Genomic DNA, 17,077 nt, shown 5'->3' on the forward strand with positions numbered 1-17,077 from the left:
TAAGAGGGGTGGAGAATTCTTAAACACATGAACATTGTTTATTACACTCCTTCCAGCCATTCTGCGCATGTGCACTTAAGTCACACATATTTGTCACATTTCAACATATATTATGCCACTTCCCCTTTTCAAAAAATTTTTCACAAACCCACAGAATTTGCAAATTTAATCTCTGCAGATCTTCTGATCGTTTTTGATCTCTCAAATGAACATGTGACCTGCCTTTTAATTCACTTAGTTGAATCTAATGTGATTTTGTCCATGGTCTCAACTGCATCGACTTCTGGAATTCACTCATCATGACATTAACCTGATCATATTTTATCACATACCTCTGACAGGAATTAAGTGATTTATATGTACAGTTTGATTCTGTTGTCTAATTTCAAAAGTTATCATTTTGTACATCCTTCTTCCAAATCCCTTTTGAATGCCAAAACTGTAACATGTCATTAGTACAAAAAGTCTATTATTGAAAATATCTCTCCTCACAGCTTGAATAATAATTTATTTTCTGTTTTAACTACTTTTCTTCCAATCTCCCTTCTAGATTTAACCAATTTCAATTGTATTCTGAATCTTCTACACAGTAATAACTCAGTGGGAATATTCACCATTATGAAGTTTGGCATTTTACTGTAGTTAATTAAAATGTTTGTTAATTGATATTCCTCTGTTAAATGAGGAAACTTGTTACCTTTGGAATTGTCTGGTTCGCCATCTCCAATTCTTTAAAGGTGACTTTGCTAACTTGGCTCTGCAACCTTAACTGTTTTCAGATTCCTTGGCCTTCATAATTTCTTTTCCTTTTCTTTGACTCTTGCAATCCAATTGCAATTACTTTTAGTCCAGGATAAACTACTTCTTTCCATAGGAATGTCCACTCATTTCATTTGAGTTTTGCATTATATTCATATAGCCACATAAGCACTTTTTTTCTAATAATCAAAGATTTTCTACTTTTATACTTGTAACTATTGGCATAAAATATTGAACAAATAGACTATCACCCATATCTAATACATTGTAATATTCCATACTGTGAATAATATTGTGTGTGTCTAGAGACCTGTGGCTATTGTGAATTATTGCTGACTTTCTTCGTCAGAACACATGCACCTTACAGGTCTAATTTGATGAAGACATTGTCTTCTGCAAACTGTGGATAATTTTGAAGAGGTTCATGGGTACTATTCATCATTAACTCAGCAGGCTAAGCAGTATCTATGGAAAAGAGTAAACAGTCGACAATTCGGGCCAAGACCTTCCATCGCGACTTTTCCATTCTTTTCCATAGATGCTGCCTGACCTGCTGAGTTCCTCCAGCATTTTGTGTGTGTTGCTTGGATTTCCAGCATCTGCAGATTTTCTCTTGTTTGTGATTCATCATCAGATGCCTGGTTCAATGTCATCTAGATAGTCAGACAGTATGGCTACAATTGGCATTACCCAACAGAGTCTGGACTTGTCTTAGCTAGAACACCAGTTCATCCTAATTTACCTGACTCTCTCTGCATGCAGTCCTTCAATGCAGTTGGAACACCTACCTTTGGCTCAGTACAGATATGGACAATAAAAGCCATTTAGGATTCCCAGAACTTTACTCCATAGTTAGCTAAAGGTATATATGTGATTTTGATACATTCATCCTTTCCAGTCTAGCTTCAGTTCTCTGAGCCAATCTTTGCCCATCAATGTTGCCTTATTACCTTAAACACTGACCTTTCTGTCTGTTGAGTGCTAAAGAGACAGAAGAGGTGGTCATGTTTTAAATCATAGATGAAAGGCCATCCACCTGAAACATTAACTCCCATTCACCTTTTAAAGATTTGTTTGATTGATATATCTTTCTGGTATATTCTGTTTTTATTTCACCTTTCCAGAACCTGCAGATATTTTTGGGGTTTTTTTTTGAGCCTGGAGCAGCTGGAGCAGGCCACAGCCTCAGCCTCAGTTAATATATATATATAATGTTATACTTTTGAATTTAATAATATGGGATCTCATCTTCACGTACAGGTGCCCTTATATTGGGAGTCTGTAACCTGGGGACAGCTTGTATTTCATAACTTTAACTAAACCTATTCATCAGTTAAGCTACCAACAATCTTGTCATGTAGTAACTGCTTTAAGGAAGTGCTGAAGTTGTAATGATTAGACATTTTCTCAAGGAGACAATGAGTTCACCTGACTTCTGACTCTGTTATCAATTTGTAGCTGTCCATGGTCTCTGAGGGTTCAAGATTATCCAACGTTTGAATCATTTCATTAGATGATACATATTTCTTGGCATTAGAATATTTTCCAACATGAAACATAGGATTAAAATGGCTATTCCCTGTTCTGAGCAGGTTAGTAACCATAGGACATAGATACAGCAAGAATTGTCTACAAAAATAATTGGTCAGGTATTTGTTGTTGATGAACTTGTAAAGATTTGAGCAAAAGGTGTGAATATGGAAATAAACCCAAATGCTCCTTGAAAGAATCAAGAGAACAAAAAACTTCCTTCTGTGATCTAAATGTTTATGGGTCTATGTGAATGTAGCAAACCTAACTATTCAGTGCAATATTGATGTAACTTATTAATAACATAGGGTATTTCCAAAATCAATAGTAATATTTATCCTTCAAATTTTCTTAACTGAAATGTGAAGGACTTTTTCCTGAATCATTGCCATCCAAGAAGCTGCTTTGATGATGCTTTTAGGCAGGGATTTCCATGAATTTGATCATCAGTGATAAAGGAATTGTGACATTTATTGAGATACAATGCAGAGTTGTCCCTTCTGGTCCTTTGAACCATGCTGCCCAAGAATCCTGGATTTAATCCTAGCCTAATCATGGAACAACACACATAAAAATTGCTGGTGAACGTCAGGTCTCGGCCCGAAACGTCGACTGTACCTCTTCCTATAGATGCTGCCTGGCCCGTTGCGTTCACCAGCAATTTTTATGTGTGTTGCTTGAAATTCCAGCATCTGCAGATTTCCTCGTGTTTGCCTAATCATGGAAAAATTTACTATGACCAATTAACCTACCAACCAGTATGTCTTTGGACTGTGGGAGGAAACCCATGCAATCACAGGGAGAATGTACAAACTCCTTACAGATAGCGATGGGAATTGAAGCTAAATTCACAGTGGTCACTGTGCTAAAGCATTGTGCTAACCACTACACTACCATACCCGCCCACTTTTACCACTAAGTATCACTGTAATTTAAATTATTCCTTTTTACTCACCAGTGTACGCTCCATGGATTCTGCACAATGATAATGAACCCCACTTTCATTCATTGCAACACACAAAATTCTGGAGGAACTCAGCGTGTCAGGCAGCATCTATGGAGGAGAATAAACTGCTGATGTTTCTGGCCGTGTCCCTTCATCAGGACAGGAAAGGAAGGGGAAAGAAGCCAAAATATGAAGGTGGGGGAAATGGCAGGAGTACAAGCTGACAGGTCAAAATCAGGATGATATCTGACTTAGATGTGATGGTGTCCTCATTTTGAAAGGCACAAAAAATTGATAAATTGGTTTATTATTGTCACATGTACCAAAGCACAGTGAAAAATGTGCTGTGCATGCCATCCATACATATCATTTCATTACAACAGTGCAGTGAGGGAGTACAAGGAAAAGCAATAACAGAGTGCTACAGTTACAGAGAAACTGCAGTGCAAGCAGAGAATAACACGCAAGACTGTAATGAGGTGGACTGTGCTGTCCAGGATCCATCTTGTCCTGTTAGAAGACCAGTAAATGGTCTTATCAAAGTGGGATAGAAGTTGCCTTTGAGTCTCGTGTTACATGAATTCAGGATTTTGTATCTCCTACCTGATTGGAGGGGGAAGAAGAGAGAAATTCCAGAATGAGTTGGATCTTTGATTATATTGGATGCTTTACCAAGCCAGCCAGGTGTGTAGACAGAGTCCATGTAGAAGAGGCTGGTTTGTGTGATGTGCTGAGCTGTCCTCAGAATTTTCTGCAGTTTCTTGTGGTTTGGGGCAAAGTAGATGCCCTACCAAGCGGTGATAGTTGATAGTTGGCCTTGTGAGTGTTGCCCACCCATCGAATTTGCAGGCCTGTGGAGGCTAGCCACATGGAAAAGAAAGCAGGAAAGACCATAAGATATAGAAGTAGAATTAGGCCATTTGGCCCATCGGGTCTGCTCCGTCATTTCATCATGGATGATCCATTTTTCCCATCAGCCCCAATCTCCTGCCTTCTCTCCATATCCCTTCATACCCTGACTAATCAAGAATCTTTCACCCTCTGCCTTAAATGTACCCAATGACTTAGCCTCCACAGCTGCCTGTGGCATGTTTAAAAGCCATGTTAACCATGCTGCTCCGTGATCTTTGAACAATGATAGATGCCAGACACTTAAACATCATCTTTACTTGGTGAATATTTTGGGAAATATATGACATATTTCTCTCATTTGCTGATAGATTTGTCAATCCTACACTTTCCAGTAAAATTTCTGAGGCATGAAGATGGTGCATTACTTTGGAACTGTGTCCACTTTACTTTTGAACAGATTATGGTGACTTTTGGGGCATGACATGAAATTCAGGATCTTGTTTTCTACAAGACCTGTTAAATCAGCAGAATAAATTGTACGGGAAATTAGCACTCTTTGAGCTGGGTTTCATGAAGAAACTGTTCCAATTTTGCTAAAGATTGTACAGAAAATCTGCAGAATGAGATGTTGTCATCTCATGAATAATAAAATATTCTGTAATATAGGTTGCATGCAGCACTTCTCTGCACACTTTATGATAATGTAAATCCTTCACTAATTTACTTGCAAAGCAGATATAATATAAATATAATCAGACTACAGTACATGACAGCAAACAACAAGCATGTCTTACTTAAAATGCAATCCAAATGAAAAAAAAGAGTTCTTAACATACTGAACTATCAGGCTGTATTTTTCTGGATTCTCCAACGGCAACGGTATAACGTGGACAGAATTTTACATTTGCAGGTTGTTCTCTCTCTCAAATATCTATCCAGGTTACAGCAGGGAAAGGCATTCAGCCTATGAGTTTTGACAGTGAGATGAAGGTTATACACTGACCCAACTTGCATCCCAAAAGACTTATATATTCCCCGTATTCTTAGGCAGTCCCTTGGGGTTGCAGATTACCTGCGTGAACTCCTGTATTTGTTGGTTCTGAATTGGTTGATGTCACCATCATGGGAACTGAAGGTATATTGAGGCAGGACATGACTAGCAGAGCAGGTGGGTGAGGAGCTTGTGAGGTGGTGCTCTCCTCTGCTGCTTACGCGGGACCTCTGCATACATCCAATGCATGGTCTTAAAGTTCTTTGTTCATTTTGAATGGTCATGCTTCCAAGGTTCCTACGAGCTAATGGGGATGTTACTCTTCTTCAAGGACCACATCCATGAATCTCTTATTCTCTTTTCCTGGTAATCTCCTTCCATGATGGAGCCTGTCATGAAGTATTTATTTTGGAAGTTTGGTGACAAGTATGCAAATCATATGACTCACCCATTGTATTGCCATATGTACCAAGGTACAGTGAAAAGCTTGTTTTGCATTCTTTTTGTAAAGATCAAATTAATACACAGTGCATTCAGGTAAAATAAGGTAAAATAGTAACAACGCAGAATAAACAGTAAAGGCTAAAGAGAAAGTGCAACGCAGGAAAACAAAAGTTCAAAGTAAATTTATTATCAGACTACATATATGTCACCATATACAACCCTGGGATTCACTTTCCTGTGGGCATACTCAGAAAATCTATAGAATAGCAACTATAACAGGATCAATGAAAGATCAACTAGAGTGCAGAAGACAACAAACTTTGAAAATGCAAATATAAAACAAATAGCAATAAATAACAAGAACATGAAATAATGAGATAAAGAGTCCTTGAAAGAGAGATCATTGGTTGTAGGAACATTTCAATGATGGGGCAAGTGAAGTTGGGTATAGATGTTTATCCTCCTTTGTTCAAGAACCTCATGGTTGAGGGGTGGTAGCTGTTCTTGAATCTAACGGTGTGAGTCCTGAGGCTCTTGTACCTTCAGAGCATGACCTGCGCGGTGGGGAGCGCTTTACTCGTGATGGACTGGGCTGTATCCCCTAGCTGTTGTAGGATTTTCAGCTCAAAGGCATTGGTATTTCCATACCAGGCTGTGCTGCAGCCAGTCAATGCACTCTCCACTAACATCTATAGAAGTCTGTCAAAGTTTTAGATGTCTTGCTGAATCTCCTCAAACTCCTAAGGAAGTGGAGGCGCTGCTGTGCTTTCCCCGCAATTCCCCTGCATGCTGGAACCAGGACAGGTCTTATCAAATAGTAACACGCCAGGAAATTAGAGCTGATAAGCCTCATCAACATTGGGTGGACGAGGACAGGCTATTGTTGGTCATCTTTGCTGACTGAGAGTAACAAGAACCTCAATATTGGGAACATTAGCCTGGAGACGATCCTGGTTCGCATATCATTCCAGTGAAATTGGCAGCATTGGTGGTCATTTTCCAATGTCTGCATGTGTCTGCTGTAGGTAGCCCAGTTCTCACAAGCAGATAGCAGCACAGATTTGTGCCAGTTCTTGGACCTTGTTCTTCAAATATCTTTTTTTCCTTAATTTACCAAAGGCTGTTACACTATGAAAAATCGTTAATTGCACCAAATATTAACACTGACACAGTATGTTCCATAAAAGCTTTGAAATATTAATATTTTAGAGGATGTTGGGTTTTTTTGTCTCCCTTAAAAAAAAGGACGAGATGATAATTGCAAAGGAAGTATCTCTCTGCCTTACCTATTTGTTTCACCTTGGCTCCGTGTCGACTGATAACTAAAATAATTCAGGTTTTGAATTCACAGCTATACTAGGGAATAATAAATATGGTTGTTTTTCACCATCACCAATTCTGGATGAACAAAGTTGGACATCACAACACTACACATCAACTCTCAAAATGAAAAGACTCAGCTATAAGAATAAGCTGTCTAGCACTGCTTTCTGGTTACAAGCCTCAAATTCTGTGCACAATTTGCAAGTTCAGTTTTTAAATATATCATGTGATAACTGTGTGTGCATATTTACTCCCTAGATTATAAAACTATAGGATGTAGGAGCAGAATTAGTCTAATCTGCCATTCCATTATGGCTGATTTGTTAACCATTTCAGCCCCATTCTCGTGCTTTCTCCCCATAACATTTGATGCCCTTTCTAATCAACCCGCACTTTAAATATACCCAATGACTTGGCCTCCACAGCTGTCTGTATCATTGAAATCCACAGATTCACCACTCTCTGGCAAAAGAAATTCCTCCACATCTCTGTTCTAAAGGGACACCCTTGTATTCTGAAGCTGTTCCCTCTGGTCTTAGACTCCCCTACTAAAGGAAACACCATCTCCACTTTCCAATCTATCTAGGTCTTGCCTAAATGTGTGAATGGTAGGAACATATTGCATTGTGAATTTGTGGCATCAGTCTTTGATCAAACCCGTTGAGACCCCAGCCCTGCCAAATTGGGCCAAGCTGATCCTGTTAAACCATAGAGGAAACATGCTGTTTAGCAATAGAAGAGCCCTTGCTACTGTGCTATTTCAGTTTTTTGTTGGTATCATTTTTGTCAGAGTTGTTCAATATGCTGCCCAAAAATGTATTTACAGGGCAAAATGCAAGGGCCGTCAGGCAACTGTAGTGATACATAATAAGGGCATTCTGTGCACAAAGAACAGAATTGTTTCTCAAATAAAAATCAGAACTGTCAAGGCCATTGACCCACATCACGAACTTATTCTCTAAACACCAGCTCCATCTGTCATTCTGGCAAACCTGAGAAACTGAACATACGTTTGCAAATTGATGCCATATTCAAAGATTCAGAGTAGATTGTATTATCAAAGTACAAATGCAGTCTACAATCCTGAGATTCGTCTTGCCCACAGACAGCCATGAAACAAGGAAAACCAAGGAAACAGTTCAAAGAAAAACATCAAACCCCTTCCCCCATGCACAGAAGAAAAATAAATCATGCTAACAACAATAAAAAAAGAATGAAAAACACAGAATATAAAACACAAACTCAAGACTCCAGGCATTTTCGGTGCAGTTCAGTGTTTGCTATCTGCCGACCGCCCGGATTCAAAATCGCCCAAAATAGCAACAAAAAAAGGAGCGATCAAAAACCAGAAACGCATCATAACATGAACCAGAGGCCAATCCACAAGCCACGTCAATTAACTTGCCCAAGACCCAGAAGTCTGGTATCATCCTCCGACAGCATTGAGAGAGAGAGAGAGAGACCATTCGAATGCAGGAACCTTCCTTCGGGAGCAGCGAGCAAAAGGGGGAGAGAGAGAGAGAGAGAGAGAGACCGTCACACACAGGCAACATCATCTGACCACAACGCGTGAGAGGCTGGTAGATGGCACTCGTCTTCCACACTCACATCGATGGAATTCAATCTTCCTCAGCTCTTTCATCGGTGAGATTGGTGAGAAATGGAGTCAATCATGGGCTACAGGCATCTTGGCTTTGAGGCCACACAGTTCATTCGAAGTCGACTGGAACACCCTCAGAGATAGTAAGATGCCAGATCACTCAATTGGTCCACTCACACACCTCAAAATGAAAATCATAGGCTCCAACAGTAACAGAACCACATTTGGAGCAAAAAGAGAGAAGACAAAAGAAGTGAAAGAAGTAGTTTTGTGAACCATCTGGAGGATGTTGCTTTGGCTGTGCTATTCACTGGCGCCATCTTCTTCTTCAATGAGACCTGAGCTTTTTCTACATATCCACACTGTTATTAAGACTACTGTACTCTTCCTTCCTATGACCTGATTCAATCCTCCTTAAACTGATTTCCTGCTGAGATCTTCATCCTTTACTTTCGCTTACCTCTTCCTCGGTACTCCTAGCCTTGCCCCCTCCGTTATTCATCTGTTACTTTACTGCCCATCTCCTAAGTCAGACTGTCTCATTCACCATTGATAAAGTTGAAAAAATGGTAAATATACTTTCTTTATAACTTTATAAGACCATAAGACAAAGGAGCAGAAGTAGGCCATTCGGCCCATCGAGTCTGCTCCGCCATTTTATCATGAGCTGATCCATTTTATCCTATTTAGTCCCACTGCCCTGCCTTCTCACCATAACCTTTGATGCCCTGGCTACTCAGATACCTAATAATCTCTGCCTTAAATACACCCAATGACTTGGCCTCCACTGCTGCCCATGGCAACAAATTCCATAGATTCACCACCCTCTGACTAAAAAAATTTTTTGGCATTTCTGTTCTGAAAGGGCGCCCTTCAATCCTGAAGTCATGCCCTCTCGTACTAGACTCCCCCATCATGGTAAACAACTTTGCCACATCCACTCTGTCCATACCTTTTAACATTCGAAATGTTTCTATGAGGTCTCCCCTCATTCTTCTAAACTCCAAGGAATACAGTCCAACAGCGGACAAACATTCCTCATATGTTAACCCTCTCATTCCGGAATCATTCTAGTGAATCTTCTCTGTACCCTCTCCAACGTCAGCACATCCTTTCTTAAATAAGGAGACCAAAACTGCCCACAGTACTCCAAGTGAGGTCTCACTAGCGCCTTATAGAGCCTCAACATCACATCCCTGCTCCTATACTCTATTCCTCTAGAAATGAATGCCAACATTGCATTCGCCTTCTTCACTACCGACTTAACCTGGAGGTTAACTTTAAGGGAATCCTGTACGAGGACTCCCAAGTCCCGTTGCATCTCAGAACTTTAAATTCTTTCCCCATTTATGCTGGTGTGCGATCTGTTATTTCTGGATTACCAATAACTGTGTATGGGCAGTGTTACACAGCATTCGCTCAAATTGAGGCTTCTTTAATCGGAACGTCCCAACATACTTGTTTAGTTGAACCCAAATCATACCAACTCTAGATGTATATTGCTCTTGAAAGGTAGCCTTCTCACCACTGAGTCACGTGGCTGTTAACAGAGCTGGCTAATGAGCTAGGTTGGTGTACGAGCCCAGTATTATAGATTATGAAGAAATCTTACGCAGTGGAATTTCAAATAGCTGTGAAATTATGTTCTGAGAGTGTATCACAGCAGATCAGTTATCACTTTGGCAGCCAGCAGCTTCTGGAAACCCCAGCCTCTGTATCCATGCTACTCAAAGTCTTTTTCCAAGATATGTGATAAGTTCACCAGCAGCATGAGGGAGGTGAATGCTAATGAACAGAACAATTGACCCATTGCCATGGAACCAATGAGGTCTGAATTCAGTGCTGCGGATGATTGGATTCCTTGCTTTTCAATATATACTGGCCCTCAGCATCTGGTGGGTCAGTCCTTACTGTGGGACAAAATCAAAAATGGAAATTCTGGAGCATTGCCTGAAGACATAATCCTGCGAGCTTGACCATGATGAGATTGACTGACCTCAACTCTCACAATTTTGACAGGGGCCCCAGATGTTAGCAGCAATTTGTTGAGTCATCTAGGCTTTAAATGTTTTTGTCGTGCCTGGTGTCTGGGTGATTGTTGTAGTATGTTTCTTTTCATCTTTACTGTGTTTTGTTGTACTAACTCAGCCGTTTAGACCATAGACCATAAAACTGGAAGACATAGGAGCAGAATTTGGCCATTCAGCCCATCAAGTCTGCTCCACCATTTCTTCATGGCTGATTTATTATCCCTCTCAACCACATTCCTTTGATGCCCTTACTAATCAAGAACCCAACAACCTCTGTTTTAAATGTACCCAATGACTTGTCTCCACAGCTATGTGTGGCAATGAATTCCACAGACTCGCCACCCTATTGCTTAAGAACTTCCTTCTTATTTCTGTTCTAAATGGACTTCCCTCTATTCTGAGGCAGTCCTAGACACACCCTCTCCATATCCACCAAGTTTAGGTCTTTCAATATTCAATGGGTTTCAATGAGAATACCCCCAGTTCTTAAGAGTACGTGCCCAGAGTAATCAAACACTCCTCATACTTTAACCCTTTCATTCCCAGAATCATTCTTGTGACCCTCCTCTGGACCCTCTCTAATGCCAGCACATTTTTTCTTAGATTAGGGCCCAGAACTGCTCACAATAATCGAAGAGCATTCTGAGGAATGCCTTAGAATGCCTCAGCATCACATTCTTCTCTTATATTCTAGTCCTTCAAAATGTAGGCTGAAATTGAATTTGCCTTTCTTACCACTGACTAAACCTACAAGTCAACCTTTAGGGAATCTTGCAACTCTGAATATTGAATTTTCTCCATTTACAACGCAGTCTGCACCTTTATTCCTTCTACCAAAGTATGCATCCTTACACTTCTATAGGACTAGTGTAATATTCCATCTGCCATTTCTTTGCCCATTCTCCCAATCTGTCCAAGTCCTCCTGCAGACTCCCTGCTTCCCTAACACTGCCTACCCCTTCACGTATCTGCAGACTTGGCCACAAAGCCATCAATTCCATCATCCAAATTGTTGAAATCTAACATGCAAAGAAGTGATCCTCACACTGACACCTGCAGAGCACCGTGAGTCACAGGCAGCCAAATGGAACAGGTCCCCTTTATCCCCTCTCCTTGCCTGCTGCCAATCAGCCAATTTTCTATGCATGCTAGTATCTTCCTGTAATATAACAGGCTCTTATCTCGTGTGTGGCACCTTGCCAAAGGCTTTCTGAAAATCCAAGTAAACAACATCTACTGACTTTCCTTTGTCTATCCGGCCTGTTATTTCCTCAAAGAATTCAAACCAATGTGATGTCGTTTCTGCAGTTCAATGAACGGGCACAGATTAACAAAGAGGTTAAAGCACATACTTGGTTTTGACGATCAGCATTTTAATTCATAATGAATGATAGCATCCTCATTAGGTGTCATTTTTTAAACTTAGCAGCAAAAGACTGCAGATTCTGGAAACCTGAAATAAAAAGAACAAAAAAAGAAGAGGAAACTCATCAGGTTAGGCCGCATCTGTGAAAAAAGAAAGAGACTTAAGATGTCAGTTCAGTGACCTTTCGTCAGAACCAGTAATAACATTATATAGCGTCCAACATGTATTTGATTGTGTTATATGTCTGATGGTACCTTAACGTACTAGTTAACACAACATTTTACAGTACCAGCGACCCAGCTTCATTTCCAACCGCTGTCTATGAGGAGTTTGTACATTCTTCCCTGGACTGCATGGGTTTCCTCCAGGTGCTCTGGTTTCCTCCCATATTCCAAAGAAATGCCATTTGGTAGGTTAATTGGTCATTATAATTTGTCCCATGATTGGGCTAGGGTTCAAATTGGGGGTTGCTGGGTGGTGCGGCTCAAAGGGCCTATGGGGCCTATTCTGCATGGTATCTCTATAAATAAGTATCTAATATTGAATGGTGCAGACCTGTTGTATCAGCATAGGACTCAGCTGGAAGTTCTGTGGCATTTTTCAGCATTTGTCATAGGGGCCTGGCCTAAAATTCAGTGTTGATAGTCACTGATCATAGATTTTCCTCAGAACTGATGATAGATTTTCAGGATGAATGTCGACACTGCTCATCTTTCAGTATACCCACACCTCTAAGACTGCAAAGGTTCAAGAAAGTAATTCACCACTATCTTCCAAAGGACAACTAGGAATGTTGGCTCAGCCCAAGACACCAACATCCCTTTATTGAATAAAAATAAAGGATGTAGCAAAATCTGCTGACTATTTCAAACTTTTTTTTAATTTCAGAAATCCAACATTAGCAGTAATTTCTTATGAGCAAGTACCTTCCATAGGATGTGACAATATTGAAGATTTTATTGTGGCATTAGCGGGGAAGGGGTAACATGAAATTGAGACACCTTTCTCAAAACAATCACCACAAACATGACAAACATCATAAAGAAGTACAGCACAGGTAGTCCATGCTAAAACCTTTTAAGCTGCCTACTCATATCGACCTGCACTAGGACCATAGCCCTCCACACCCCTACCACCCATGTGTCTATCCAAACTTCTCTTAAATATCGAAATCAAAATCGCTTCTGCCACCTGTGCTGGCAGCTCATTCCACACTCTCACAACTGTCTGAGTAAAGACGTTTCCTTTCATGTTCCCCTTCATCATTTCACCTTTCACCCTTAACCCATGACCTCTTGATATTGTTCCACCCAATCTCAATGGAAAAAGCCTGCTTGCACCTACCCTATCTATACCCCTCGTAATTTAGTATACCTCAATCTTCTACATTCCAAGGAATAAAATCCGAACCTATTCAATCTTTCCTTATAACTCAGGTACTCAAGACCTGGCAACATCCTTGTAAATCTTCTCAGTAATCTTTCAATCTTATTTACATCTTTCCTGTAGGTAGGTGACCAAAACTGACCACCAAATTAGGTCTCACCAACGTCTTATATAACTTTAACATCCCATCTCTTATGAATGTCATTGTGCCAAAAACTCTCTTTACAACTCTACCTGTACCAAACTTTCAATAAATTATGGACCTGTATTCACAGATCCCTTTGTTCTACAGTACTCTTCAGTGCCCTACTGTGATAAGTCATGCATGAGAATTTGGTTAATAGGTTGTCAGGTTGTTCTGTATATGTTGGTAAGAGTATGGCACAGATGATATTAATAACCTACATTGCAGCAATAAAGATTGTTGCTTTTGGTTGCAGCTATACAAGCCATTCTAGATGTGTGTGTTTTGTCTTATTCACATTCAGTTTTAATATGCCAAAAATTCCTATTGCTGTCATTTTATTACAAGGAAAGAGGTAATGATCTCATTTGCTACTAAAGCCATCACCTTTCTGGGCAATTTAATTGCCTGATTTCATTTGCTGTTTTCATTCACTCTCTCAACACATTATTGTCCAGGTGATCTTTCACTCAACATGAAATGCTGATTCAATGCAAGTTCAGCAGGTCCTGTTATGCTGCATAAATACTGTGTCACACTCAGACAAACTCTACAGCCTGTGTAAAGCACTGGATTGCTAATTGCAGAATTGAGCACATTCACTTTTATATATAAAAGTGAAATATATATATAGATTTATTTTTATTTAAAGATACAGTGCAGAATGTCCCTCTGGTCCACTGAGCCGCACCACCTAGCAACCCAACTATCACAGCCTAATCACAGGACACAAGAACATTTATAATGACCAATTAACCTACTAATCAGTGGACCTTTGGACTGTGGGAGGAAACTGGAGCACCCAGAGGAAATCCACACACAGAGGGGAGGAACGTACAAACATTTTTACAGGGCTCACCGGAATTGAACTCTAAACTCTGATGCCCCAAGCTGTTATAGTGGCGTGCTGACTACTATACTACTGTGGCACCCTATAAAGATAGCAGTAAGAGACTGAAGACCATAACTGTGAACTATACAAATGTAAAAGACTAAATATATTATTCTTAGTGACACAAACTTTAGATTCACAGAGATATACGACTTAGAAATAAGCCCTTCAGCCCCAGTCATTCATACCATCCAAAGTGTTTTCCTGAGCTCCTGAATTTGCTCAAAAAATAATAGTTGAAATGCGCTATTCATCATTTTCCTTAAGAAAGTTTCTTGCATGTTCAGTATCACTGGTTAGACATAGACGTGTCAGTGACTAAAGGGCTGGAGTTAATCTCTTAATGACCATTCGTAACAGGAATAGGAATCATACCTAACTGATAGTTTTAGAACATCATGCCATTGAAGACAGTCACCTGAGGTAGAAATTGTGTCCATGAGCCCTTAGCAATGCCAAACAAAAGACTTATTTTACAAACCTTCCAGGGAGGGTGAACACTTTAAAGGATTCAATATTGGCTTCATATTCTAGTCAAAACTTGCTCCTAAGTTTGAGTCTCGTGCTCTTTATAAAGCATATATTTGAATTTAAAAATCACAATGATGTGATTTCACAAAATGTTTATTGCAATTACGAATCAGTTTTCAGAAAATATTTCCACAGTATAATTATGGCTGATACGAAGTTACAGCCCAGTCCATCACAGGAAAATTCTTCCCCAACATTGTGCACATATATGAACAAGGAGCACTGCCATAAGAAGAAAGCATCAAGGACTGCCACCATCCAGGCTATGGTCTCTTCTTGCTACTGCCAGAAGGAGTTACAGGAGTCTTAGGTCCTACACCGTAAGGTTCAGGAACAATTATTACCCATTAACTGTCAGGTTCATGAACCAACATGGGTACATTCTGTCAGCTCAACTTTGAACTGATTTCACAGCCTGTGGATTCACTTTCAAGGATTTTACAAGTCATGTTCTCAGTATTATTCATTTTTTTTATTATTATTATTGCTTTATTTGCATTTGCATAGTTTGTCTCCTTTTGTACATTGGTTATTTGTTAGTCTTCGTGTGTAGTTTTTCACTGGTTCTATTATATTTCTTTGTTCTACTGTGAATGCCTGCAAGAAAATGAATCTCATGGTATTTTATGGTGACACATGTGTATTTTGATAAAAATTTTAATTTAAAGTTTGAACTTGATGGACTGGAGATGAAGGGTATAGGATTCACAGTCAGTGTCCTATTGTATAGTAAACAAAGTCCATTTACCTGGCAATCTTTTTAAGGGGCAGAGAAAACAAAGTTATGGCAACTTCCTCCAGTAAAAGAACAGAAATATGTCAAAAACAAAATTATACTGAGCGAAGGATATTTACAGTTAAGTGTATAAAATCAATTTCATGCACTTAAACTACGTAGTAACAAAGCGTAGCTAACAGAAAAATTATCTTATCATGACTATTCCGTTGACAAAATCAGATGTATCACCGAGTACATGAAAGTGACACAATAGACTTTCAAGCCTAGTCTTTTACTTCAGTACTTCACATTTGCTTAATAACAGTTAGCATTGTGATTAGTTCTTGAGTTTTGATAGAGTCTTCAGGAATAATGCAGTTCAAAGGAACATTTCCCAGTTCAACGCAACACACACAAGATGCTGGGGGAACTCAGCAGGTCAGGTGGCATCTGTGTTGCTAGTTCATTACAACCTCAACCATGTGAAGTGTAATAGTTGTGTTACATACTAAAGAAATGTATTCCAGAAAAGAGATTAGAAGTAATGTGTGTTTAAATTATTGAGCTTTTAATAAACTTTATCTCTAAATAAATTACTGAGAATTATTATATCATAATTATCCAAGTTCTGAACATTGTAATGAGCAGTTCCGGCAGATGATTTTCTGCATCAGAATTCTGCCTAAAGATGATTTTCATTGTCAATAATTTTGCAAAGATTGTCCCTGGAGTTTTTGATCAATGCCTGAGCTTCAAAAGTGAACGACTTCAAAAGCCACAATTTAATAACTGTTTGCTTCGCAAAATAATACATCCTGTGCCTGCTAAAGTGCTAACTGTTTTATGCTGGAGAGTGCAAGATGCTCTCCTCCTCTTGCAATCTGATTGGCTGCACACAGAAGCCAGCTACCTTCCAGTCAGCATCTTCTCAGAGCTCTTTTGTGAATCAATGAGCAGGGTAAAGGAGGAGGCAGAGAGCTCCAGAAGAAGAGAAAGCAGAGGAGTCAACGAGGCTTCTTTCATTTGTCAGGAAGAGGAGGACTGTGTTCGACTTCAATTGTGCTTAATTCACAGGTGGACAAAGTGTATACGTTCAGTTATCTGATGCTACAGAGGATATGTCTTTAGAAAACCCACCCCCTTTCTGTGCAGAGTAAATGACTGAATAATCTGCAAAGTACGGCTTTGCGACAGAAAACGAAACACAGGAGGTCTCCTGGCCCTGCCAGAACACGGGAAAATCATCCCCCAATATTTCTTAATAGGATCTGTTCAGAACAACCGTCAAGACGCCTCGTGTCCTGTATCGCGCTAAAGGAGGGTCGACCAAGATGGTTAGGCAAGGACCAGATACTGGAAATGCCAGCTTGCGAATGCAGAGGTCACCGAGCCGAATAAGCTTATCTGCATCCTTTGAAGCTTTGGCTGTTTATTTCCCATGCATGAATTCTTTTGATGAAGGGGATGGAGGTAAGAAAATTGGTTAAGAAACCTCTCCTCTACTGTACCTGTTGATTGCCAGTTG

At 39.8% G+C, this 17,077-nt stretch overlaps 1 protein-coding gene across 26 annotated transcripts in view; it reads left to right on the plus strand.

The window, feature by feature from the left end:
- The window catches only part of rims2a (regulating synaptic membrane exocytosis 2a), a 1,105,394-nt gene that overhangs the window by 1,059,886 nt on the left and 28,431 nt on the right, over window positions 1-17,077 (plus strand). For 3 of the 26 annotated variants that reach the window (XM_072262946.1, XM_072262938.1, XM_072262928.1), the window contains exon 1: window positions 16,926-17,022. The exons of the other annotated variants lie outside the window; for them this stretch is intronic. In XM_072262946.1, the coding sequence (XP_072119047.1) occupies window positions 16,926-17,022 (97 nt within the window). Of the gene's footprint in view, window positions 1-16,925; window positions 17,023-17,077 lie in introns of those variants that run through there. 26 annotated transcript variants of the gene reach the window in all.

This window comes from Mobula birostris, chromosome 1, assembly GCF_030028105.1.
Source record: "Mobula birostris isolate sMobBir1 chromosome 1, sMobBir1.hap1, whole genome shotgun sequence".
NCBI classification, from domain to species: domain Eukaryota; kingdom Metazoa; phylum Chordata; class Chondrichthyes; order Myliobatiformes; family Myliobatidae; genus Mobula; species Mobula birostris.